Source organism: Diplotaxodon limnothrissa, linkage group LG13, assembly GCF_057381915.1.
Source record: "Diplotaxodon limnothrissa isolate DT_005_m linkage group LG13, D_limnothrissa_male_GT1.1, whole genome shotgun sequence".
Classification (NCBI taxonomy): domain Eukaryota; kingdom Metazoa; phylum Chordata; class Actinopteri; order Cichliformes; family Cichlidae; genus Diplotaxodon; species Diplotaxodon limnothrissa.
In genome coordinates this window covers 13729123-13755168 of record NC_140608.1, presented here as the reverse complement: position 1 = coordinate 13755168, position 26046 = coordinate 13729123, and the positions used below count along the sequence as shown (strand labels likewise).

At 39.5% G+C, this 26046-nt stretch overlaps 1 protein-coding gene across 1 annotated transcript; it reads left to right on the top strand.

Annotated features, from left to right (window-relative positions):
* Positions 1-1751: 1751 nt before the first annotated feature.
* Positions 1752-25136, top strand: loxl4 (lysyl oxidase-like 4). The gene is made up of 15 exons (XM_085369274.1): positions 1752-1782; positions 2838-3171; positions 5064-5380; positions 5461-5675; positions 12285-12323; positions 12513-12726; positions 12816-12993; positions 17485-17639; positions 17733-17900; positions 18258-18420; positions 18499-18742; positions 19590-19705; positions 20035-20171; positions 24748-24859; positions 24947-25136. Exons 2-15 carry the CDS (start codon positions 2859-2861, stop codon positions 25015-25017), a joined length of 2442 nt encoding a protein of 813 aa, XP_085225400.1. The 5' UTR covers positions 1752-1782; positions 2838-2858; the 3' UTR covers positions 25018-25136.
* The last annotated feature ends 910 nt before the right edge of the window (positions 25137-26046 follow it).

Here is a 26046-nt window from a genome sequence, read left to right as displayed (position 1 = left end):
TGCTCTGCCACAGAGACCTGCTTCACTCAAATATTCATAGTCCTATGAGAGCTGTGTAACACTCTCACTAGCACACCCCCCCAATGAAAGTATTGGCACATAGGGAGGGAAACCTGTCTAGTCTGGTTTAATTAGTCTGATATGCAATCATGCATCATAAATTATAATGAAAGGATGCCGCGCTCAGCAGCAAGTTTTATTTTTTAACCTAAGTAAACCCCTATTTCCTTTTTCCTTTTCTTCTTTTACGTCTCTTTTTCGTCTCTGTCGGCCTTGGAGGTCCCTCTGATTTGGCCCCGCTAATAGGGGGTCTGCTCTTCCTGTTCAGTTTTACCAGTCAGGGAGGGACCTCCATTTCGCCACCCAGTCACACCATCTCTAGCACACACAAACATTTCAATTATAGCATCAGTGGTTACATGTGAACACATGAATAGGCGCACATTGTAAGGAACGTGTGAATCCTTTTGAGCTTGCTGGAAATCTGCATACGGCGTTTTTTACGGTTGGGCTTGATGTTTTGGTTCCTAACCCTCTTGTTATAACTGAAATTTTTCATGTCTATGAATAAACCTTGCTCCCCTGAAAAACATGCCCACCAACATTTATTTAAAAAGTGAAAAAGGGTTTATCAACAAAACACCTCGAGGCTAAAAATTTCCATACAGCTAAATTTATCCCCAATCTTCCCAAAAATGACTCAAGAAATAAATAAACAGGTTTCAGACCTGCAAACCAATAGTACACATGTGGGAGAAACCTAAACCCAAATCAGGACCGAGCATGAAGTGTTTAAAAGCCATAAACTGAACATTTTCCCTTTCTTCTGGATCTACACTGATGGGTTAAAGCTTTATGCTTTCTACACCATGATGATAGGTTAGACTATAGTAACATACTCCTGGTCAAGGGTGGTATGGCGTATTCTCATTAGTCACGTTCACCATGGCTATGGTAGGGCTGGGACTATTTTAGATTTGGTGGTTTGTGGCCATCTCAACAAGGAAATATCTACCCTGTGGTATAGGGAGCTTCTTTAAGACACTTGGAACTGGGATGTTTGAAACTATTCTGGATCCAGAGTCCTTCCTGTTGGCTACATTTACATTTCACCCTAAACTTGTGTAACATCATGAGGGTACAGTTGTGTACACCTTCAGCCTATCAGAGTGTACAAAATATAAAGGGACAAAAAATAGAAAACTAAAATACTAGCTAAAATAATGAAAATACGATTGTGGATATATACAAAGTCAATTTTGTCTAAAGTATTAAACCATGTGTCTTGAAATTGATGACACTGTGGGTGTTGGTGACAAATTTCTGAAATATTTACCCGCAGATTAATGATTAATTTGTCTATGAAGCACACAATGTTTTATCTCAGAGCTTATTCAGCAGTGCTTCAGAGTATTCATTCACAGTTATACAAAAATGTCAACCAAGAGAAATCAAGTACAAAGGGAGCCTAGTTTCACAAGAACAGCTTTATATATATGTATATATATATATATATATATATATATATATATATATATATATATATATGCATATATATTGTACAGACACATAGGTCCCATTCAAATGAACCAGCTTTACATTTTCTAAGTTTTGTATCAAAGAATGAAGCCCAGACAGAAATGTACAGAGGAGGGAGGCAGGGAGGAATATAGGGAGGAGGGAAGAAAGGAGGATTGAGGAAAGCCTTTGGTAGGCACACTCCTTCACTCAGTCACTCTCCCCTTGTAAGTGACACCCACCACTACATTTGCTGTCTGCAAGGTGAGTGATCCTTCATCTTAACTTCTCATTATTATTATTATTATTATTATTATTGTTATTATTTCCATGTTTACAGGCTTCTCACTTGTTAATTTCATTTTAATTCAGGCACATCTGACATCAAGTGTAACAGGTGTTTTAAGAGATAAAACTTTGGCACAGGTTCTTTTACTCTGTTAGAATTTCTTTAACATAAAGTGGATACTTTTTATGTCTTCTAGCTTCGGATTTACAGAAGTTTAAACATTCTTAACTGCATTTTTGTAAGTTTTTAATATCCACGAAACATTTTTTTGTCTGTAGGGCTTTCCTGTGGCCGTCAGTGATTTAGTGTTTCACTTTTTGCCCCCACTGTGCTCTTGTTTGGCTTTGACATTTGTCAACTTCCAGTTTAAACCTGCCACATGTTTCTGTCTGGTTAGTTAGCCTTGGGGAATGTTTACTTACGTGAACTGTCATACAAAAGTGTATCTCTAATTATACGCCTGTGTCTGACATGAGTGCAAAGTACTCGTTTTATGTACTCTGGCTTCCATTGCATCACTATAAGATTTATGCGACAACTAAAATCAAAATGTGGAACGCCAAAACAAGTCAGGTTCTATCTCTGATTGTCAGCAGATTAGTTACCACTGCAATGTTAACTGTGTCTGAGCCTAATTAATTTCTTGATGTGATATCAGAGAGGAACACACTGGTAGCATAAACTACCTGGTAGACACACTGGTAGAGTAAACTACCTGCAAGATTTTGTCCAGAGGATGTCACCGTTGGTCTGTTTAATATCCAGGCCTCTCGTGCTATCTCTGGTTGGCTGTGACTTGTTACTCAGTAGCCTAAAGGCGGTAATACCCTATTATTATTTTTTTGTTGTTGAAGAGGCTTAAATATTGGTATTTTGCTAATTTTAAGATGAACTTCAGACAGTTGATAAGGACTGGCCCTTGACTTTATACTTACTGGCAAGCCAGTTAAATTGTTTCATGGCATAGTTCGAATGGCAATTTATGAAAAGTTGAACAAAATAAATAACGTTTTTCAATTTTTATCTACAGACCTCATCTTCTGAGTCAGTAATGGCCTGCAGTCTATCGTTCAGCCTCTTCCTCCTTGTGCTCCTGTCCCTTTCCTGTCCCGCTCGCGCCGAACCTCGGAGGACTACAGCGTCTCAGCGCAGAGTGTCTCGCGCACCAGCTCTCAAGGTCCGCTTGGTAGGCACCTTCGCGCGACAAGCGCACGAAGGGCGCGTGGAGGTGTTGCACAACAGCACTTGGGGGACCGTCTGCGACGATGAGGTGGACATCAAGCTCGCCAACGTTGTGTGCCGTGAGCTGGGGTTCGAAGGTGGCTTAACGTGGGCTCACAGCGCACAGTATGGAGAAGGAACAGGTGAGAGCACTCCCTGTATGAAGTTACCGTGCAGTCTTCTTTGGGAGTCAGAATTTTTTTTTTTTTTACTCTCAGTTTAGTCTTGTCAGGAAAATCCAAATTATATGTTGGGGGGGCTCTGACTGGGTTTTAAATTTTGACAGTTAGTATTACACAGACAATTTAGCGTCTATGCCACCTAACTTACTGTCATACTTCATTAATTGTTTCAACAAAGTAATATTATTTTAAACTTTTTATTAGGGCAAATACAAAATGAACCAACCAGATGGCAGGAACATGGTGCTTTTAGACATGTAGACATAGTCAGGAAGATTGGGGAAGAAATGTGATTTAAGTAGTTTTGAACGTGGCATGATAACTGGTCTGAGTATTTCACTGCTAATCTACTGGAATTTATCCATATTACCATCTTTGGGTTTTACAGATAATGGTCCAAAAAATGTAAAATGTTCAATGAACAATAGTTCTCTGGATAAAAATGTCTTGCTGACACCACAGGTTAGAAGACAATAACCAGATTATTTATAGCTGTACAACTGAGGTATGCAGAAGAGCATCTCTCAATGCTCAACATGCCAAATCATGACGCAGATGGGCTAATGTAGCAGAAGGCCACGCCAGGTGCCTCTTCGGTCAGCTAAGAAAAGGAGACTGAGGCTACATTTTGCACACGCTCACCAAAATTGGAAAACTAAGATTGAAGACGTGTGTACTAGTTTGACAAGTCTCCATTTCTGCTGCGAAGTTCACATATTGGTGGTTGTAAAACTGAAATAGAGAACATTAAAGTAAGGCTCCGCCCTGTCTTGTATCAACAATTTATGCTGATGGTGGTGCAATAGGCATATTTTCCTGGAATACTTTGTACCAATTGAATATTACTGAAAAGGCTAAAGTCTATCCCTTTATAACCACAGTGTGTCTATCGCTTGATGCCTGTACTCAGCATGACATATATATTTCAAAGCTCTTTCTTGAATGGGACAGTAAGTTCAGTGTACTCAAATGCCCTCCACACCTCACCAGATCCCAATCCAACAGAGTACCACTGGTATGTGGTTGAACAAGAGATTCTCATAAAGGATGCACAGCCGACAAATCTGCAGCAGCTGTATGATGCTATCATGTCAATATGGACCAAAATCTTTGGAGAATATTTCCAGCACTTTGTAGAAACTATGCCACTAAGAATTAAGACTGTTTTTAGGGGAAAAGTCAGTCCAACCTGGTGCTAGCAAGGAAGAATAGAATAGAGAGCAAAGGTGTACAAAGTCAAAGGAGCTTGCACAGACACAAAGGTGTACAAAGTAACTGGTGGGTATAGCTTAAGATTTATTGGAGTGGCAGGCAGCCACTAACCTGTCTACTCCAAAACTTCCACAGTACAGTGTGCTTGGCTCACAACTGTATGGCTTCATGAAAAGGCAGCCAATTAAGACATTCAAAATAACTAACATCATAAAGTGACAAAGATAACTCGTTGTGGGATTGGAATCTACATCTCGTTAAGGTTGCCTGGCAGGCCGGCAGAGCAAATATATGGGCCGAAAAAGGGCATTTGTTTTAGAATAATGACAGCATTTGCTTGCCAGAGTTGTGCAACACTTGCCATGGTTTATGGACATTCTTTACTGCTGCTTTTAAATCCAAATTAAAGAGTTGAGTGGATTCGGGGAGCAGGATCTACAGCAGTCTTCCTTGTAAAATACTATGTATCTACTGCTAAACATGCCACTAAGGTGCAACCCTAAATCAGTGTAGCACTAAAAATCAAGGGTTAGGTATTTAAGAAGTGATTCTGGCTGATGTTTAGATGCATCGGCCAGTCTGTTACTTGATCAATGAAAATCAGAGTGAATCAAGTTTTGCATCGTTTATTCTTTTTCAAGGCCCAATATGGATGGATAATGTACGCTGTGACGGCTCAGAGAAGTCCTTGAAGGACTGCAAACACAACGGTTGGGGAGTGAATGACTGCAAACACTCTGAAGATTTGGGGGTTGTGTGCACCCCTGAGCGTAGGGCGGTGAGTCAGCCAGCCAGCAGAGCCCACACCACTGCTCCAAGGCCTAATGGTAATACTGCACCTCAGTGGCAGGGGCTTGTGGACACCCGCGGGCAACCAGGGTATGGATATTATGGAAATGGACATCCATATGAGGTTCCCAGGTTCCAAAGGCCCCATCATCATCACCACCACTATCAGGTACAACAGTTAATGTTTGGCTAATTACTGCATTATTTGTAGAAAAATATGTAACAGTAGTGACATTTGTATTCCCTAAGAGGCAAAGTAAGGTGCGAATTGAGGAGGTCCGTCTTCGCCCCATCCTCATGTCTACAAAGAAGAAGAGCCTTATGACAGAGGGTGTGGTGGAAGTGAAGCATGCTGGGAGATGGAGACAAGTTTGCGACAAGGGCTGGAGTCTCAATAGCAGCCGGGTTGTGTGTGGGATGCTTGGCTTTCCAGAGGCTACTCAGCACAATGTGAGAACATATAAGTAAGTATGAATCTTTCTCACTAGCTGCACTGACAGGAATACAATCCACTTTTATGAGGCCAGGTCATTAGATTGCAAAACACTGGGCTGTTGACTGTAGTTCAGAAGGGCAACATGCTATGCCATTCATCTGACTGTTAAATGACTACAAACACATTGTGAAGAATGGATAAAAAACAACAAAGCAGCAGCAGCAGCACTGCAGTTAGAGGTCTTGCTTTGGGCTTATCTTCCTCCCCCAGCCACCGCTTTCCCATGTCCCTCAACCCCCCCTTCTTTCCTCAGCCTCAGGATGATGATAAAGGGGATCCCTTACTCCTCTCTACTGCCCTTTCTCTACCCCTCTCTCTAGGCAAATCACCTCTGCACACCTCATTGCCTCTCACTCCCTTTCTCCTTCTGATACCATCTTCAGCCTGCAGCTCACAGACAAACAGCTCTACTTTAACTTTTAGATTCCAATGCAGAGGTGCAATATCACTGCTGATTGTGCTCTTAACTGTCCCATCGATACAATGTGTGAGACAGAGGTCGCTTTTGGAGAGCAGGATGATGGTATGTGTAGAGTGACTTTCTGGCAGGAGAATCTCTGTGGGCTTAAGTAAGCCATGCTTTTCTTTACTTTTACATGCCACCACAGAAAAAGCATGTGTGACTTGCTGGCAGTGTGCCAATTACTTTTTTCCTATGTTTCCCAGCACTGAAAGTTTGGTACATCTACAAAAAACAATGCCTCTTTTAGTGCATTACTTTAGAAGCATGGAAACCTCTGCATTCATTTGTGTTTAATTTCATTCAAGTAATGGTACAAGAACACTTTATAAATACAGCTCACACTAAAACTAGGAAAATATCACAGAGCTCTGAAATTAACTTTTAAAAGGATAAGTAAAAAACACAGTGCTGTTGTCTCACAGCAAGTAGGGATAGGAATGAATCCACTGGCCAGCTGGGGCCTCCCTGTCTGGAGTTTGCATGTTGTGCCTGCATAGACTGCGGTTACTCTGGCAGTCCAAAAGCCATAGGTGTGAATGTGAATGGTTGTCTGCCCTGTGTGTTTGTTAGCTCTGCGATACACTGGAAATCTCTCCTGTGTGTACTTCGCTCTATGGCAGCTGGGAAAGGCTCCAGGGCCCCAGCGACCCTTAAATGGAGTTGTTGTTGAGAAAATGGATGATGGGCTGGGGATTGTGTTTCTTTATTACTGAGAAACAGAAAAGAACAACTTCTCAATGTGTTCTTTGCTACTTTTTATGTCATGACAGTGCTTAAGCTTTTCATTTTACTCAGTTTGATTGTTCAGTCAATGAAAGAAAAAAAAAAAACACAGACAAATGAAGATAGTTGTTGCAGTTTTATGTTAGTTTGGCAGACACAGTTTTTAAGCCAGGTAACAAAGTACCCTGCTGCACAGGCATGAATAATGAATGATGTTGACCTCATCTCATTGACTTTTAGCATGAAGGAATTTAACTTAAAAACCATACTTAAAATATGGTTAAGGTTCAGTATAAGCATGTGCTTACTGCAATTGTCCCAATGAGCATGTATCTTTTTGCCCCTTTGGCCCGCATCCTCTTTGTTGAAAAAAAAAAACCAAACCCTCAGCAGTGGTTTTTGGGACTCTTTATATTGTAAACCACGGGAGGACCACACATTAGCAGAGGATTATTGTGGAAGATGGATCCAGGTGGATCTTGCTTGTGGAAACCTGCCATCTATAGATGATTCCCAGTTTAGCTGTTCCGTCCCTCTACTGGCTCAGGTTACTCTGACTCAACTGGTGACAAAATCTGCTGTAGGTACTACAATCCTCATGCTTCTGAAATGCTGTAACTGTTAAAGGGAAGTTGATTTGTTTTATAGACTTTTCTGAGTTTTTATTGACTTGACAAACTATTGGAGTGCAGCCACTCTGAAAGTATTTCTGCATTGCCCTTGAATTATGCCATCTCTGTTGAACTTGTGTGTTATTGGGAACACAGTGAAGCTATAACCTGATTCTACTGTTGGAGGAGGCGATCGTATGGCATCATATCTTCAGTAATAAAAGTCCCTCCGAATAAGCTGTTGTTTAACAGCCGAGCCCGACTCTGTACACGGTCTGTACAGGATCATTTATTAGAGCACAGCTTCACCGCATTGCAGGTGTGGTGCTTTTCATGCATCTACTTGATTTTCTTATGCAGTATAGATTCACAGTACAGGTACAAAACACTGAAAATGTGTAGTGCAGGTTCTTGTTTAGGGGAATTAGATGGATAGATTTGTATGGTTCGAATAGAGGTGATTTGGCTGCTTACCAGGAAGATTGATATGCCAGTGGAGGACAGGGCTGTTATAGCTTGAAGGGCTTTTATTGACATCTTCAGGGGGATATGCTCACTGTCTTTTTTTAATGTTGTTTTTAAATCCTCTAAGGTCAAGTAAAAGGAACTTAAATAACAGGACTTGTCCTGCTGTTTTAGCATCTGACCAAAGCCACAACAAAGTGCACAATACTGTTTATCTTAATGTTCAGCAAAAAGTACTGTAAGCCAATATCTTGAATTCTTTTATTGCATGTATAAATTATAAGGCTCTGTCATGGAAGTGGCTGTGATACATCTGGGTTTGTCTTTCTTGGGTATGACCAGGGGTTTTGCTAAAGCCTCAGGCACTATATTAGTCTGAACCATGATGATGTGTTTGTTTCCAAATCTGAACCTGTTTTCTGTCTCCACAGAAGCATGTTTGTTCCCTCTTTAACATGTGTTTTTGACTTCAGGCTGTTTCAGATACATTTGCTGGAATGCCTTTGTTCGAAGTCACATAAGCAAGTTGTTCAACAGACTTGGTTTCTAAAATCTGAATGTGTTAAATGTGAGGTTACAAAATAACAACCAGAAGAATACAGCAAAAATGTTCATTCTGTTTCAGACTGGGATTAGGGATAAATGTAAGGTTGCACTTTTGACTTGACTTAAATTGCCACTTTGTACTCTAATTACAATCATGATAGCCAAAAGAGTCATAGAAAAACAATTTGGTAATTTGGTTGTTAAGCGTTCATGTAACTTCTTTCACTTTCCAAAAAAGCATAGGCTTGTACTGCACGGTTTGAACAAAGCCAAGCTTTCTTTCCAAGTTTTTCTGTCCATTCTTAGAAATTCCAGACCCTGCCATGACTCTTCCTGTGTCACTTGGATGAAATTCTGAAGATGCTATAATTACAAGTTGGTCAGGACCAAAGCTCTCAGGGATTCTGCTGAGGGTGAAAAAACACCCCCAATTATAGCCGTGTGTGAGAGAGAGTGAGACGAAGATGGCGAGGATGGAGGCAGAGAGTAACAAGAGAAGAGCGGATGGAGAGAAAGACAGAGAGCAGCAGTCAGACGAGCCAGATTTTCGCTTGCTCGTGTGAAATATAGCCAATTACAGCTGCAGTTTGCAGCGCTGCCTGCTGTGTCAGCAGCTGTCTGTCTTCCTCTGTCACCGTAGTGATTTGGGGACTTAACTGGGGACTTTATGTTTAATTATGTTTCAGTTAAAATTTTCTTATGACGAACGTATCATTTTCAGGCTTTTGGGTGACATTTTCTTTGACCAAATTTGGTTTTCCTGTCTGATGTCTGTATGATCTTCTTCAGTGTTCTTCCCTCTAATTTATTTTCCCATCTTTTTATTTCTGTGTGCATGCCAGTGGCTATTTTGTGGCTTGGAACAGACTGTGAAAGGTGGTTTTTAAAAAGGACTTGAATCATAGGCATTTGTATCACTTCACTTGGGCCTAGCAACTGTTTCACAAGCAAGATTTTCTACCATAGCCACTCAAAGTAGGTTAAAAATGTTCTTTAATTTCTCATATTGGTTTATATAATTCTCTTTATATTATTTATTTTTAATTATAATAATTGCATCCATCTCTATTCTGTGTAATTCTGCTTGAAATCTTTTTTTCACTTTTCTTTGGTGTCTACTTTAAGGTAGATCTTTGCTGAAAAAATGGATGTAAGCAAGTCTGATTATTATTATTATTATTATTATTATTATTATTATTTTTTGCCAATACTGGTTTTTAAAATTTATCTGAGGTAAAACAAAATGTCATTTATATATAATTCTGTTGTAACGTAGCATCAGAAGATGTAGAAATGACCTAATATCACTGCTGAGCAGTGTAAAGCTGATAAAACCCAAACAGTGATGTAATGCATGTCTTTTTTAACAAGCAGGTGTAGACTCCCTATCATTATCTTCATTTCTTTTCCACAACATGTGCTGGACACACTATTTGGCTGATGAATGCTGTTGAGGTGAAAAACAAGTGAATACTGGGGTTGTCTATTCAGATAGCTCAGATATACTTTCATACAGCTCCTATCCCCTCATATTTTAGTTACATTGCATGATTTCTTTTTATATATTTAATGTATTTATGGCTTTCATTGTGCTTGATTTTAGCATGGCAAACAGTGCTGTAATTCCGTTAAATAAAATACCCAAAGGTATCATTTATAGTCTAAGTAGTAGTCCTGTTGGCTTCTGAAGAGGGTAAATGGTTAGCTGATTTGTCTGTGGTGAGGTCACAAACAAGTCACAGACATGTTTGCCTCATGTGAAAATGAGTGTGTAGCTGTTCCTCGCTGTCTATCTTATGGTACTATAAAGCCACATGGTAGACACATTTAAATGTTTTACAAGTGTAATTCAAGAGACTGTAAAGTTTAAGTGTTAAATTTGAATGCAATTTAGTCCAAGTTACAGTAAGATGCATGACAATATATAGGGCTTTATTTTAAGCTATGCACATTAGTTAAAACAATGGCTTCATGGGGTTTTGTTCGATATATTTTTCATGTAGTTATGTATCAGGGCAGGGCTATTTATGCAACTGATCTTTTACAGATGTTCGTTTTTGCATTTATGCTTCAAATGGGCCATAGAAAAGGACTGGTTTAAGATTTGAGATATATCTGTGAATTTCAAAACGTATGTTGAATGATTCCTGAAATAAAAACATGTCATTAATACTGAAATACTTTTTGAAGGATTGTTTATATTTTTAGGTCTCATTGCCTACTTACTACTTATAGCTTTAGGAAACAAGTTATTATGTGATTCTGGAAAGTGTAAAATCAGCAGCCCATGACTTTACTCAACCATCAGCATAACATCATGTCACTGACAACGACTTTCTTCATTCCTCAGTTTGTTTGCTTTTTTAATGGTTTGTCTCTTACAACTTTCCAGGAATGTCCTGAGTTTCATGTCCGAAATAAAAATATTGACCTGCCTTAACTTTCATACAAATATGCCTAGATCTTCGATGTGTTTGTTTCTTTAAATGGGAACACCACTCAAATCAGAACTGGATTGTTTTTCATATATATTGATATTGATACTGTGTGTGTGTATTGCCACTGTACAGGGTGGTTTGATGAAAGCCAGTACATGCTGGAGCCCAACAAATAGGTCTTTTTTCCTGACTGAAGAACATTAATCTTACTTTAATAATAACTTAAGCCACTTGTCCAGACTTATAAAATAAAAATGTCACTGTGATTGTGCCATGTATATTCTTGAGTGTTTTGGTGTAATTGATGTGAATGTTGGTAATGGTGTATGCAGTTTGCAGTGGTTGGAGGATGTCCTGGTATGATCTGTTTGGCATGTGTGCATTGTGTGTCTGCCAAGAGAACAGACGGCTTTCCTCTCCACCGCTCTCCCAATTCAGCCAGCCTAGTTGGAACATAAATCTCTGTTTCGATCTTACAGTTCTTGGACATTCAGCGTCGGGGAGTGCCAGAGGTTTTATTTGTATATCGTGCCTGGTTAAAGCCTGTTTTTTAAGAAATGTTCTTCTTCACAGACACTGTATGGCATGCTTTCCCTCCCCCTAGTGTGGTTTTGGAGATTAACAGCATAGATCAGAATATCTCATTTTTCATTTGTTTTTTTGTTGTTTCTTTAATCTCTTTATAGCTCACATCTTGGTGTCTTTGCGTAAATCTCAGCTAAGCAGCATTGCTTGTTCCGAAAGTCAGAAAGTCTGGGTTAGTTTATTTAATGTAAAAGTGTGTAATTTAGATAAAAATTACCCTGAACATTTTTGTTGAACACATATTTATGTTGGTGGGTACAGAACATACTATTACACAGGCTCTAAACATAAACAGAGTACACTTGGGAAATAGCAAACAGCCCACATTCAGGAAAGAAATACATCATACTGAATATATACAGAGAGATGAAAAGTGAGGTTCCTGAAAAAGGACAAGGATTGTACTAAACTGTACTAGTCATTACTATCAATATATCTAACTTTACACTCACCACAAAGCCACAGCTAAATTTGTTCCTGATTTATGTGCAGAAGTTATATTTGCAGCTGCACGGTTCATTTCAAGTAACCCAGTAAGGCTACTTTTCTAGTAAAAATGAAGTTGGTGTTTTAAGTGTTTGCTACTGCTCTCTGTGCTGAAAACACTTTTAAGTGATTGGATTAGATAGAAACAAAAACCAGCAGATGATATTCAAATTGGTCCAGGTGTGTGTGAGTGTTTGTGTTTGCAACCTCAGAAAACAGACAGTCCTGATCATGTCTGTTTCTGTTCTGTTCTTTTACAGGAAAATATGGGATACCAAGGTTGAAGATCCTTCAACAAGGTAATAAAAATGACCCTTTTCACCCTTTGTTTCTTATCTACAAATGTGCAATTTTATAACAACATTCCTGTATTAACTATACAGGAATTACTACTACTTAATATCATTAAGAAACACTAACAAATTAAAACCAAATTGTTAGTATCTTTAAGAATATGTTACCTACAATTTACTTTCTGTTCTTTGCAGACTGAGTCTCATGGCAAAAAAGAAAGGATTTTGGGTAGAGAAAGTTCATTGTATAGGCACTGAGAACAGTCTCTCAGAGTGCCATGCTCAGCTGTCAATCCCCCGTAGTCCTACCCCTTGTAAAAATGGGAGACATGCAGTGGTCAAGTGTGTACCAGGACCTCAGTTTGCTCGCATCTCTTCAGGAAGACCTCAAGCGCCCTATCCAGTTGTGGTAAGGTTAAGAATTTGTATCTACATTTGCACAATCATGTAGTTTTCTTAGTAAACTGATTTTTATTCTCCCTTTGTTGCCGTATACAGCCTGTTCGTCTCAAGGTGGGCCCCAGACTGGGAGAGGGGCGTGTGGAGGTGCTCCGTGATGGAAAATGGGGGACTATCGTAGATCACTTGTGGGACAGAACAGCAGCCAGTGTTGTGTGCAGGGAACTGGGCTTTGGTACTGCCAAAGATGCGCTGCATGGAGCCTTTATGGGTCAAGGTAAGACTAGAAATTGCTGTTGCCCAAAGCACAGACTTTCATTAAACATTCTGGAAAACTCCACATTTAATGAATTCATTCTGCCTGTATAATTTGGATGCTTGAATGTGTTTCTCATGCGTCATGGTATTCCAGAGAAGACAGGGAGACTTTTCAGCCTTTTGCTTATCTTTTGTTTACCATAGACGCCGCACCCGTCTGCTCTGACTGATCAGATAATGTGTGGGCATGTGTGTTTGTCTGTCTGTGTATGTTGCCTTGTGAAGCTGCAAATGTGTTGATTGCAGTATCTCCAGCTGTGATTATGTGAGTCTTGTGCCAGGACTTCCAGCTGCCCAAACAGCATATGCATGTGTGTGTAGACAAACACTCACTCACAAAATGAAATACTATACGCCATAGTAGTTTATATTAGTATTTGATACTAAAGCCAGAGACATAATCTTGCTAGATTCAAGCAAGCTTTTCATTCACTTACTGAGAGCTGTGGTCTTTTTGCTTTAATTTCAAATGTCCAGCTTTGATGACACACACAGACGCAGTCAGTACCCAGCTGCACCAGTGGTGACCCCACCCTTACGAGATGTGAGAACAGCTTCCCCATGCCACATGGTAGGGAGTAGTCTCTAATCTTGCTGATGGAGATTAAATGTGGGATGATGTTCTACTGGTCTAGCTGTTCAGTTGATCACAAAAAGCATATTTTTATGTCTTTTATGTGTTTTTACCCGATTACCTCTTGAACTGGCATTTGTGTTACCTTAAAGAACTAAAATCAGCTTTTTTTTGGCTTTCCTCAGATTCAGTTGCATTAGTTTGCGTACACATTGTTTTCTGGTTTTAATCAGTTATTTGGCCAGGCTTCAAAGTCATATGTTTAGAATAGACAGAGGTGTATAATTTGTCAGTTTTCTATCTCGGTGGAGTTTCGTTTATTTAACCACAATGTTACAATGTTTTTTACTGGGATTCACTTCACCTGGTTCTCCTATTCATTGCACGCATACACAAACACACAGGTAGAGAGAAACTATTGCAATCATAACTGACAGAAAAACACAGTAGCTGAAAATCTTTAATTAGGTTTAAAAAATAAAAATGCCTCAGAATTGGTAGATGTATTCTTCTTACATTTGTTATATTTTACTTCTGTGAGTTGGTTTCTATAATTGGTGATTCACTCATACACTTGCAACCCTGTTTTTTTGTGGCTATGCATTGACCAGAGCAGAAAGCTTTACGATGGGATATTATCTTGACCTTCAGATTTGCTCTTTTAGAGACGTAAATAGGTGGAAATTTTATTCTAGAGGCCGCACAATGCATTGCACTGGCATTTCATCAGCAAAGTATTATAACTGCTTTGCCTCTAGACTTTTAAAATCTTTTAAAAAATGCAAATACAAAATGTCAGTTAACCATGTCACTTAAGTTAGTTACAATCAAAGAATACTGCTTTATGTGGATAACGTTGGAGCACTGATAATATAATGTCACTGATTTCTTGAAACTCTGCAGTCATTTGAAAATAGCAGAAGTGATACACGATAGTATAGTACAATTACACTCCGCTGTCCACTATATTAACCTCAAATAAAGTATATCCAATATGTACCAGGCTGCTACAGACAAACCATGCTTCTTTTATATGCATCAGACCAGCTGGCTGCGCCTTGTTTAGCTCACTTGGCGGTTTTAGAACAATAGCAGTGATATGATCTGCTAAGAGTGAATTTGGAAAGCGTCATGCCGCCAGTCCTAAAGTACTCAATATTCAAAGCTCTCTCAGATTCAGCTTGTCATTTTTATTACCTGATTTCCCTGGTGCTCAGAGGACATATGCATACTGGGCTAAATGTCATTTGAAAAGGCCTAGTTAGACTCATAGATGGAATAAACTCTCACAGGAGCAACACATCAATGTAAATTTGTGTAAAAAGTGTTTACTTTTGCCAACTTGCCTATACCTATACATCTTTAACGCACACAAAAAAAAGATTCCTCATCATTTCTGTCGTATCTTTTTGCCAACAGGACCCCACAGAAGAGCATGACTTTATCACATTTGATCATCATAAATAATGTGATAAAGGCTGTGGTCGAGTTGACTGGTTGATTACAGAGTGAAGTGCACCAGTCAGATGTTCTGCCTCTGAATGTGGCCTCCCTTATCAGATTTGTTGAAACGCTTGCTTGCACGTATTAAATGGCCTTTATAGTATACAGACATAGAATATCCCAGCTGGATTAGTGAGATGCCATCTTCTAACTAACCTTGAAATCCAGATGTCAACATAAATATGAAAAATAATACATGCCGATCTCGGTGCAAGTTTGCTTGTGCCATTTAATTTCAAATAAGCAAGCAAATCTGTGCAGAAATTTAAATGACTGTTGCATTTTACAGGGGAAAAAAGTCTTTTGGCAGGGAGAGAGAGAGAGAGAGACATTCCATGGAAAGAAAAACATTACACACATTTAACTGTTCCTAAAATTGAGTTTAATTTCAGAGAGGACAAGAACAGGGTTTCCCTTGTAACCACTAACCAACTATTTGCGCTATTCTCAACAAGAATGTAACTGATATTATGCTCTTTCCGTCCTCAAAAGTCAATTTTCTAATCTCTTCAAATGATCTTTGGCATATCCCAGTCATAATTACATATCAACCTTGCTCTTTCTTGTATAGACTAAATTTAAGATACCACATTTATATTATGTCTCATTATTGCTCTCATAGATGTATCCACTCTACAACCTAGATATTTTATGCTTGTGTTCATGTTTTAATTATTCGGCAGAATATAAGAGAAGAAAGGTTCTCTTCAGACTCCACCCGCAAACTCTTTAACTCCCATCATCATTACATTTATCATCATCATCATCAGTGAGTTAAATTACAGGGACAATGTTTCTATTTCCTTTCTTAACCAACATTGTTATTTTTGCTGTGTAATTTTACCCGTGAAGTACGTACATATAAAGCCATTTTGATGCAATAGGGGAGATTAGGACTTGGTCTCATTTAACCTAAGCACTGCAGCTGTAAAAACTGTGACAGCTCAGCTGATTCTGGTGTAGAAAAGTAGTAATTTGTTGTTAGAGCTTGATCAGTCATGTGATTGTGTTGTTAATAATTAATACATACAATCAATAACGAATTTACAGTTGTGTGTGTTTAAGTTTGTGTATGTGTGTGTGCTGGCACGCAAATGTGTCTTTTGAGGATGCAGTATTTTTGTTACTTGTTGGCTCTAATGATGATGGTGATGATGGTGCCTGTTGTTCTTTAGATAAAGTTGTGCTTTATCTTAAATTTAGATGATTAGAGATCTTTAGTCTGATTATAATTGATGATCCTTAACCAGTTTTGTTTCCCCTCTTACACTTGGTGCCGTACACCCAGTGTATAATGTTTGTGTACTATAGTCTACACAGTGGGAACACAAAGAGTTTAGTAACACTCTCAGTGGTTGTGTGTATTTGTGTGGATGCAGAGTGCATGTGGCTTTCCTGGAATTTATTTTAAGCTTTTGTGGATTTCCCAAACTAAGGCTTAAATAGATCTTGTCACTGTTCGTTTTGCTTTAAATTGTCCCCCTGTGTTTGTCTTCATATGTTAAACAGTGGGATTTTGGCTCTAGTTTGCGGCATTTACCATGCAGATAGAGGTAGAAGTGGTTTAGATATGTCCTTTTCATCCATGTGAACCCACACATGGTGACCAGTATGGAAGAAGGCCTACAATCTACCAAAACCAACACAGAGACGTATTTGGTTGGGCTGCAATCTGGTCCCAACTACTTTTACGCCCTTTTTCTTGGTTTTGTTTTTCCCATAGTTTTTGTGGTTTGGTTGTGTTTATTTCAATGCTACTTTATTTCTCAGTTTACAGTTTGTGCTTTGTGTTTTAGGAAAACACGGAAGCCATAGTTTGTTGATATCCTGTCATCGTTATCACACCAGCTATTTCCCTAAGAACTTTTGCATTTTCCTATGTTGTTTAAAGATTATCTGGGTTTAAATAGCAAACAAATCCTTGTCTGAATCCTTTACAATGCTGACATAGCTTTTGCTTTTTTGCTCACCCAAGGTGGTGGACTACACACAATGTAGTAGTCGTTGTTGTTCGTAAATCAAAAGAATGGTGGTAATGAGGTGTGACAGATGCCCAAAGTAGATGTTGGTTGTGCTGCTGCTTGGCTTGCAGAAGCATTTTGTCATGACTGATAGGAACTTTTCATTGTTGGTTTGATGCTAACATAGAGGAAGCTTTTCATATGAAAGGAATAGTGAGCCTCGGTTTTATGTGTTTGCGCTCTTTTGCATGACAGAGTCTCGTAATGCCATTGCATCTGTGGTGGGTGGCCTCAGACAGTCACAAGGGATATTGCCCTTTAGTTATGCCCATGCTCTTTGGGTTTTCATTTGTTCCCACTTTTTTGATGCATCATTTTTTTAAATCTAATAAATCTCCTCCTTTCTATGCAGGTACAGGGCCCATCCATATGAACAATGTTCAGTGTACTGGGCTGGAACACTCTATTCTAGACTGCTACTTCCAGGAAGTCCAACCATGGACATTCAAACACAGCCAGGATGCCTCAGTACGCTGCAACGTTCCTAAAACAGGCACAGAAAAGACGGTATGAAATCTACACCATCACAGTTCATGAGCTTATGAGCTTTCACTTATAACACACCATCCACTTAATTCTTTTAATTCAATGGATTTCAAGGTGCGGCTTGCTGGTGGTAGAGTCCCATCAGAAGGCCGTGTAGAGGTGTTGATGGAGGTTGGGGGTCGTAAACGCTGGGGCTCTGTCTGTAGTGAGAACTGGGGCATAACCGAGGCCATGGTGGTATGCAGACAGCTGGGCCTGGGCTTTGCTGCCAGTGCTCATCAGGTAACTATCCCCTTGACAAACATAACAAGTTATTTTGATCTCTTTTTATAGTGCAACCAACTTTTGCCAAAGTATTGTCATCAGTATCTGAAATGTTCTAAAAGGACAACGAAGCACTCCCACTTCTAACCCAATTAGTTTAATTTTGAAAATGTCAGAGTAAAGTGGTCAGAGCCATCTTTCCTCTAAGATTTATCAAAATCTAATCTGCAGTGTCTTAAGGTATTGATGAGAAATAAATGAACACGTAGAGACCAATCCATAGTCACAGCCCCTTCATTAACTTCAACAATGACTGGGAAATGATGACTATGATACAATTTATTGATAGAAAACTCTACACCCTTCTTTTGACAGGAAACCTGGTACTGGCCTGGCGACCCCAGTGTCAACGATGTGATTCTCAGCGGAACTCACTGCGTTGGGACAGAGCTTTCAATTCAACAGTGTCGTCGTAACAACCATATCCATTGTCCTCGTGGAGGTGGAGCAAAGGCTGCTGGGGTCAGCTGTTCTGACAGTAAGTTGCAGTTTTTACCTGTAGTCTTCCCTTCTCGTTCAGTTTGAATCTTAAGATAATCTGTTACACCTGCTTCAGCGGCACCTGACCTTGTTGTGGATGCCCAGCTGGTCCAGGAGACAGCCTACCTGGAAGACCGTCCTCTCCATCTTCTGACCTGTGCCAATGAAGAGAACTGTCTGTCATCATCTGCTGCCAGGATGAACTGGCCTTATGGCCACCGACGCCTGCTGAGGTTCTCCTCCCGCATCATGAATTTGGGTCGTTCTGATTTCAGACCCAAAGCATCGAAAGAGAGCTGGACATGGCACCAGTGTCACAGGTATATTATCCCTGAAAAGAGGTAAAGAGAAGTGTAAAATTGCTTTACTGTTTAGGAGTGTGGGTTGACGGAGTGGAAAAAAACTTTAAAATACTGATGTAGGATGTTGTGGTTGCCCTTATGGTCACTCTGAGTGTTTTGGGTTTTCACGAGCTGTCAGAAATATTCAGGCAAAAGCATGTTCTTTATTCCACATATGAATGTGGAGTAATGCTCCTTACACACTGAGTAATTAAAGGTATATTTATTTTAATTGCATTCAATTGCAACCAGGGAAAAAAAACATACTGATGTGTGATCTCATTCCCGTGGACACGGCAGGAAGCGTGCAATATGGCCAATAGACATAAGCGCCTTTGTCCATCACTAGGTCTCAGTTTCTTTTCAGTATGAACAGAGCACTTTCAAACCTGTCAGGATAAGCGAAGAGGGTGGCATACTGTGCTGACTGCGTGAGATGTCCCAAATCACGAACCCTTCTACAGCGCGTGTTTGTGGAAATGATGGTTGCAATCGTCTGGCTACCACAGGTTAGGTGTAATACAAAGGACCGTGCAGCCTACGTGCAGTCAAGTCTGCCTCAGTTTATTACAACATATCAGAGCTATGGATGTGCGTTTCAAAGCCTGCCATTCATTTAGAATGAATAAACATTTCAACCAAGCCAGAACTAAAATAAGCTTCTGTGAGAGGTGTTACGGTGACACCCTCTCTCATGTTCAAGCAGTGAGGTCATAAGGATATAAGCCATAGGGAGCTAGTGTTCAGTAAGTGTAAATGCACACACTCAGACATGCAGACACACACATACACGCTCTCACCTGGACTTTCCCATCTGTCGTCACAGGCACTACCACAGCATTGAGGTGTTCACGCATTACGACCTGCTGACTCTGAATGGCACGAGGGTTGCAGAGGGACACAAGGCCAGTTTCTGTCTGGAGGACACATATTGCCCTGATGGTAATTTTCAGCACAATTCAGCCCTCTTTCCAAAAAAACCCATAATGTTTCCCATTAGTGACAGAAAATTAATATCAATATTTCAGCTACAGCTATTCAGATTTTTACTTTGTGGTTAATGTATTAGATCGCCGCTGTTGTTGTTTGTTCACTCTCCATTTACTTGTTATATCATGGATGAAATAGCTCATATGAAAAAGCCCATTGTTCATACAGTATGCAGTCCAGTACAATTCAGAAAGCTAAAGGCTCTTAAAAATAACAGGGAGTGCCAAGCATTAAATGAGCTTTGATGTTGTGATTGATAATGTTGCTGATATGTATTTTAGGCCTCCAGAAACGCTTTTCCTGTTATAACATGGGTGATCAAGGCATCTCTGTGGGCTGCTGGGATACATATCGCCATGATATCGACTGTCAGTGGGTTGACGTGACTGATGTACGGCCAGGAGACTACATATTCCAGGTCAGAAGTTTATATTTGTCACCTTTTCTTTTTCCAATGTGGGAAAATCTTATTGCCAGAAAAATGAAATATAAGTAACTTTGCTTTTCAGAAAACACTTTAAAGTAAAGGGAAATAGGCTTATTCTGTTAGAAAAGTAGGTCTGTTTGGTTAAAATGCAACTACTGTCAGCACAAACTGCAGACTTCTAAGTTATCTCAACAACCTTCTTGTGACTGGTGGAGAATTAATCTGCTGAAAGATCTGCATATAACAATGATATTTTTACACATATACTTTTGTTCTGATTAAACAAACATGATACTGTATAATATGCCCTTTAATGAGCTTCTGTTTTCAAAGCTAAGCTAAGTGATTGTTGGCTGCATTATGTATGGCATACATTTAGAGTACTGTGCACAAATCTTAATCAACCTTCATTTTGTAAACTTATTTTGCAAAGTGGTCTTGAGCAATAGTTCTCTAGCCTTTCTGAAAGTCTTTTTCTTTGGACTTTGAGTGCTTTTTCCACTCACTTTCAGGTGATTATATCTTTAGGCACTTTGTCTCTAGCAGGCTGTTTCAAAAGCACATATATGTTCCAATGTCATTTGTTGAATCTATGTAAAATGCCAATGATAACAAAATGTCACAGGCATAAAATAATAATTTTGCGCAAACAAGGTGATTCCTAAAAACGTATTAGCTGAAAACTTGATCCACCTTGCAGTACTATCTGGAAAGCATCTGATTGGAAACAGCTTCATTTTTCAGCATGGCAATGATCTCAAACACACTGCCAATGCAGTAAAAGTATACCTGGATAGAAAAACACATGATGGAACAGATCTCAGACCTCAAAATTATCTAAATAGTGTGAGATCATCTGTACAGTTAATGGAACAAAAGGCAGCTACCCTGCAAAGATGAGCTTTGAATGTCTTTCAAGAAGCCTGGAGAACAGAGACTACTTAAAGAAATGATAAGAAAGCTTGCCTAAGAGAATTCAGGCTGTGTTGAAGAATAAAGGTGCTCATACCAAACATTGTACAACCTATGCTTTTACTTTGTATGCTTTATTTTGGACACTTTAATACGTTGCTGCACCTATTTCCCATTTTCCTAACAGAATACAAAGAAAATGGTTGGCTTAGGACTTTTGAATAGTATTTTATGAGTGCAGTATTAATGTTCTCCTCTAATTTCCAGAAAAAAATCACATTTATTTCTTAAAATGTTCAACTGGTTCGTCAAGATCAGAGATCCTTTTATTAAGAGAGGTTCACAGGCTTTAAAGGTGGATTTCCTCATGGCTGGTTGTGGTTTCTGTCTATTTCAGTAAAACCTACTAACCTTCTTCTAAACAGTCACCACCTTAACCATTCATGTGTCTCTCATTTCTTTGTCGACTGAAGTCATTGTGGCTGCCAGTCTAAAACACATCAAGGACTCCATATCTCATTATCTTCCTTTTTCAGTACAGACCTCTGATCTACCAGTCTTCAGATCTGAGCATGCTCCCAATTACCTTCTCGATGTGGTAGACTGGTTACAGTATAGCTCACTGTTTGATAATTATTGCTGTTACTCAGTTTGTCTGAGAGGTTGCACTAGGTCTTTGTAATTAACACTGTTCTGCTGTCTGTTTAGGAAGAGTTCATTTAATTTTGGCATGATTGATGTGTCATACTCATATATAAAGGCATTTGTTAACTGTATGTATTTTGAGTAAGATGAGTGGGCGTAATTAAGTGGCACACTGCTGTAGCATAGTATGGAGGCAAATAAAGGCCAATACATGATAGAACAGGCAGAAATTGAGTTATATCAAATGACAGGAAGAGACAGGAAACGATGAAAGTGCAAAGGTCATCATGAAAGGGTATGAACCAATTTTAACTGAGAGAAACGAGAAAGTAAAACCTGTGAAGGAGTTTTTCACTGAGGCTGCAGAATTGGAAAAATACAAACATCTCTTATAGCAGTGCTCCTCTGTGCTGTGTTCTTTCATTTATCTAGTAAAGTGCAGATGATGCCTGACTACAGATCGCAGGCTGTACAGGAGGATTTAGCAGGCCTGCCCTTGAACCACCCAGTGCTAATGAAACACACAATTTACCCAAATTAACTAGTGCCTCCCTTTAGTCAAACAGCACCTAGTTCCCTTCTTCCATTAGGAACGGCTAATTTACCACCAAGGAATTTCTCCTGCCCTGTTTTTATTTTTATAGCTACTTTCTCACTGAGCAACGCACTCTGTCACCGAACCAATCTTCTGCAAAAGCCTCATACACTCTGGTCCAACACTGTAATTTACACTGAAAAATTAAGAGAGTTTTTCTGCATTCACTGTGTTTTTAAGATGGTTTCTCCCTTTTTTTAGTATAGTTAGCCTTCTTGCTTGCTTTAAGCAGTTTGTAACCTGTACTTAAAGTGGGTGCAGCAGTTTGCAGAGCAACCATTACAGTAAATGGCGTCTCAGTATTATCACCAGACCAGATTAGGAGAATGGTTGTATCAGCAGTTACAGAGTTGCTCTGCAAATGACAGACTAGGCTATTAGTAGAGTGTATGGCAACATTCAGAATAAGACTAATTTCAGACACATAAACATTCTTATGCATAACTACTCTTTTGCAAAAGACTTCAATTTCAGGCTAATTTCAGGCCCTTGTTGTGCACTCCAATGTCAGCATGAGGAGCAGAGAAGATTTCCCTTGCAGACACTTTGGGCACCTGTAAATTTCCAGAGCTTCTTACATGGCCAGTTGCCATAATTTGTGTAAACTGTTAAATCTTTTTGTACAAGATGTAAAAGCAAGAAACAATAGAATTCCTGTGGTCAAACAGTATATTTTGTGCTTTGCATAACAAAAGCATTTTACTGCCCCATGTTATTCAGTGTATATATTCAGCTGTAGAATAGAATAGAATAGAATAGAATAGAATTCAACTTTATTGTCATTGCACATGCACAGGTACAGGGCAACGAAATGCAGTTTGCATCCATCCAGAAGTGCTTTAGTGATATAGATATATTACAATATATATTAGCAATAATATAGATATGTGAGTATATTACAGAAATGGGTCTATTATGGTATGTTATAATGTACACGGTATGAAGTATGTTGTGAATATTCTATAACTATAAGTATGTACAGGCTGTAGTGAGTACAAGCTATGTACAGGATATGAACAGGATATAAATATGAAAAACTATACAGAATATGAAATAAATAACTTTACAGAATCTGGGATATACAGCTATACAGAAATGGGAACTATGCAAGTTGTAAACAGTTGTAGGATTAAAGATTATCGAATGTACAGAATGATTATTTACACAGAGCTATACAGTAGTGCAGTTAAGATAAGTGAGGGTGTAGATAGTTTCTACAGAGGCTATATAAAGTGCTAGTGGTTGTGAGTGGTGGTTCAGTCCATGTTATTATTGTGTTTGAGGGTACAGTTGTCCATTGTGGGTGTGTGTATGTTCAGTCCATGAGTTTAACGTGGGTCAGATGTCAGGAGGCAGAGTTCAGGAGTCTGACAGCTGTGGGGAAGAAGCTGTTCCAGTACCTGGTGGTCTTAGTCCGGAGGCTCCTGTGGCGCCTCCCAGAGGGCAGGAGGGTGAAGAGTCCATGTGATGGGTGACTGGGGTCTTTGATGATTTTCCCAGCCCTTTTCAGACACCGCTTCCTGTAGATGTCTTTTATGGCAGGAAGTGGTGCTCCAGCGATGCGCTGGGCAGTTTTCACGACCCTCTGCAACGCCTTCCGGTCCGAGGCAGAGCAGTTCCCGTACCAGACTGTTATACAGTTGGTCAGGATGCTCTCGATGGTGCAGCGATAGAAGTTCACCAGGATGTCTGAGGACAGGTGGTTCTTCCTCAGAGTCCTCAAGAAGAAGAGGCGCTGGTGAGCCTTCTTGACCAGCTTGGAGCAGTTGGTCGTCCAGGTGAGATCCTCGGAGATGTGGACTCCCAGGAACTTGAAGCTGCTCACACGCTCCACAGCCGTCCCCTTAATGTGGATGGGTGGATGTGGGTCAGCATTCCTCCTGTAGTCCACGATGAGCTCCTTGGTCTTCTCGGTGTTAAGCAGCAGGTTGTTTCTGTCGCACCACTCAGCCAGACGATCCACCTCCTCCCTGTAGGCGGCCTCATCGTTGTCACTGATGAGGCCAATCACCGTGGTGTCATCTGCAAACTTAATGATGGTGTTGGAACCATCAGCAGGTCTGCAGTCGTGGGTGAAGAGGGAGCTTTAGACTACCAGCTTTAGGTTCATGTGAAAGTACCACATAGTGTATTTATCCTTACAATAGTAATACTGTATGGAAAAGTCATCCAACTTTTTATAGATGAGAAACAGACTGACTATAAAAACAATACCAGCTACGAGTGCAGTTTAATAACAGGCCCTCAATTTTAAATCCAACTGCTCTTTATTTAAACTGCTTTCCCATGTGTGGGGAGAAGAGACTTGTTCCTTCCTTAGCCACGAACATGGTCTACTGAGGATACTTTACTAGACCAAAGTGTGCGCCCTGTTTCCTAATAAATAACGTCCTATATTATCGTTTTATTTTGCAGGTGGAAGTCAACCCCTCACTGGACATGGCTGAGTCTGACTTTATGAACAATGTTATGAGATGTCGGTGCAAATATGATGGCCACAGAGCTTACATGTATGGATGCCATGCAGGTGAGGATACTAAAAATCTTTCTGTTTTTTTCACATTGCCGTAAGTTTCAGCTCTCACCTCTTATTAATGATGTTGTTCCTTTACAGGTGATGCATATAGTGCAGAAACTGAAGACCTGTTTGAGCATCAGAGGCAAATCACCAACAACTTTCTGTAGCCTGTCCCAGGTTCCAGGAGGAGGCCTTCTCATGTGGCCCAGGGACCACTAAGGTTGGGTTTACGTTGATGGCATCAGGCTCTTTGGATATTAGGACCCACAATAATATGTAAAACTGTGCCTGCTCATCTCCTTGCAAGATGTGGAAATAATAATACACAACAGCGGCCATTGCAGAGACACTACTCAACTCACCGACTACAAGAGTTGGGAGGTTAAAGATGGTCGACATGTTTTTTACTCTAGTTAAGTAAGATTTTTGTTATTATAACTACAATATTTTTTGTGAATGTGGACTACTAGTAACTTAAATTAGATTTTAAAAACACATACACATGAAAGACCTTCATGTCACTGTAACTAACCTGCCACAAAGACAACAGGGATGCCGATGCTGTAAGGAAATGACACTTTCCCCCAATATAGAAACTTGGGATTGGATCATTTGTAATACTTGTGTTATTGGTGCTCTTTAACAATACTGTATGTCATTATATTAACCTCAGTATATTTCAGGTGAACGGTACATTCTGGGTAGTTTTCCTTTCAGATTATTTTTACTTTGGTTTAAAGAAAAATCAGCATTTTACAGAAGTGTAGCTGTCCCTCTCATCTAGAGTAGATGTCAGATTATTTTTGTGGAACAAAGCACTTTATCTTTTAAACATCAGTATTCTAGTTTTGTCCCCACTCTTGTTTCATTAACCATTAAGAATTTTATCGTTTCATATTTACATGTCAAAAAGTGAAATACAAAGGGGTTTTTTCATATTCAATGTGTTATTTATGCTATACATTATTACTTTATTTATTCATGAAATTGACACCTAAACAACATTCTTAGTCAAGACGTTGTTAGCTAGAATCTATATAAAATGTTTTGCTGTTTTTCTGGACCAGTGGATAAATCATTTATACAGTTGTTAAAGTATTTGGTATTTGAATGACCCCATAATACAGCTGAATAATTGTAGATATATTTTATTATATTAGTAAAACAACTGTAATGGTAAAGTGTTTTTTTTCCCT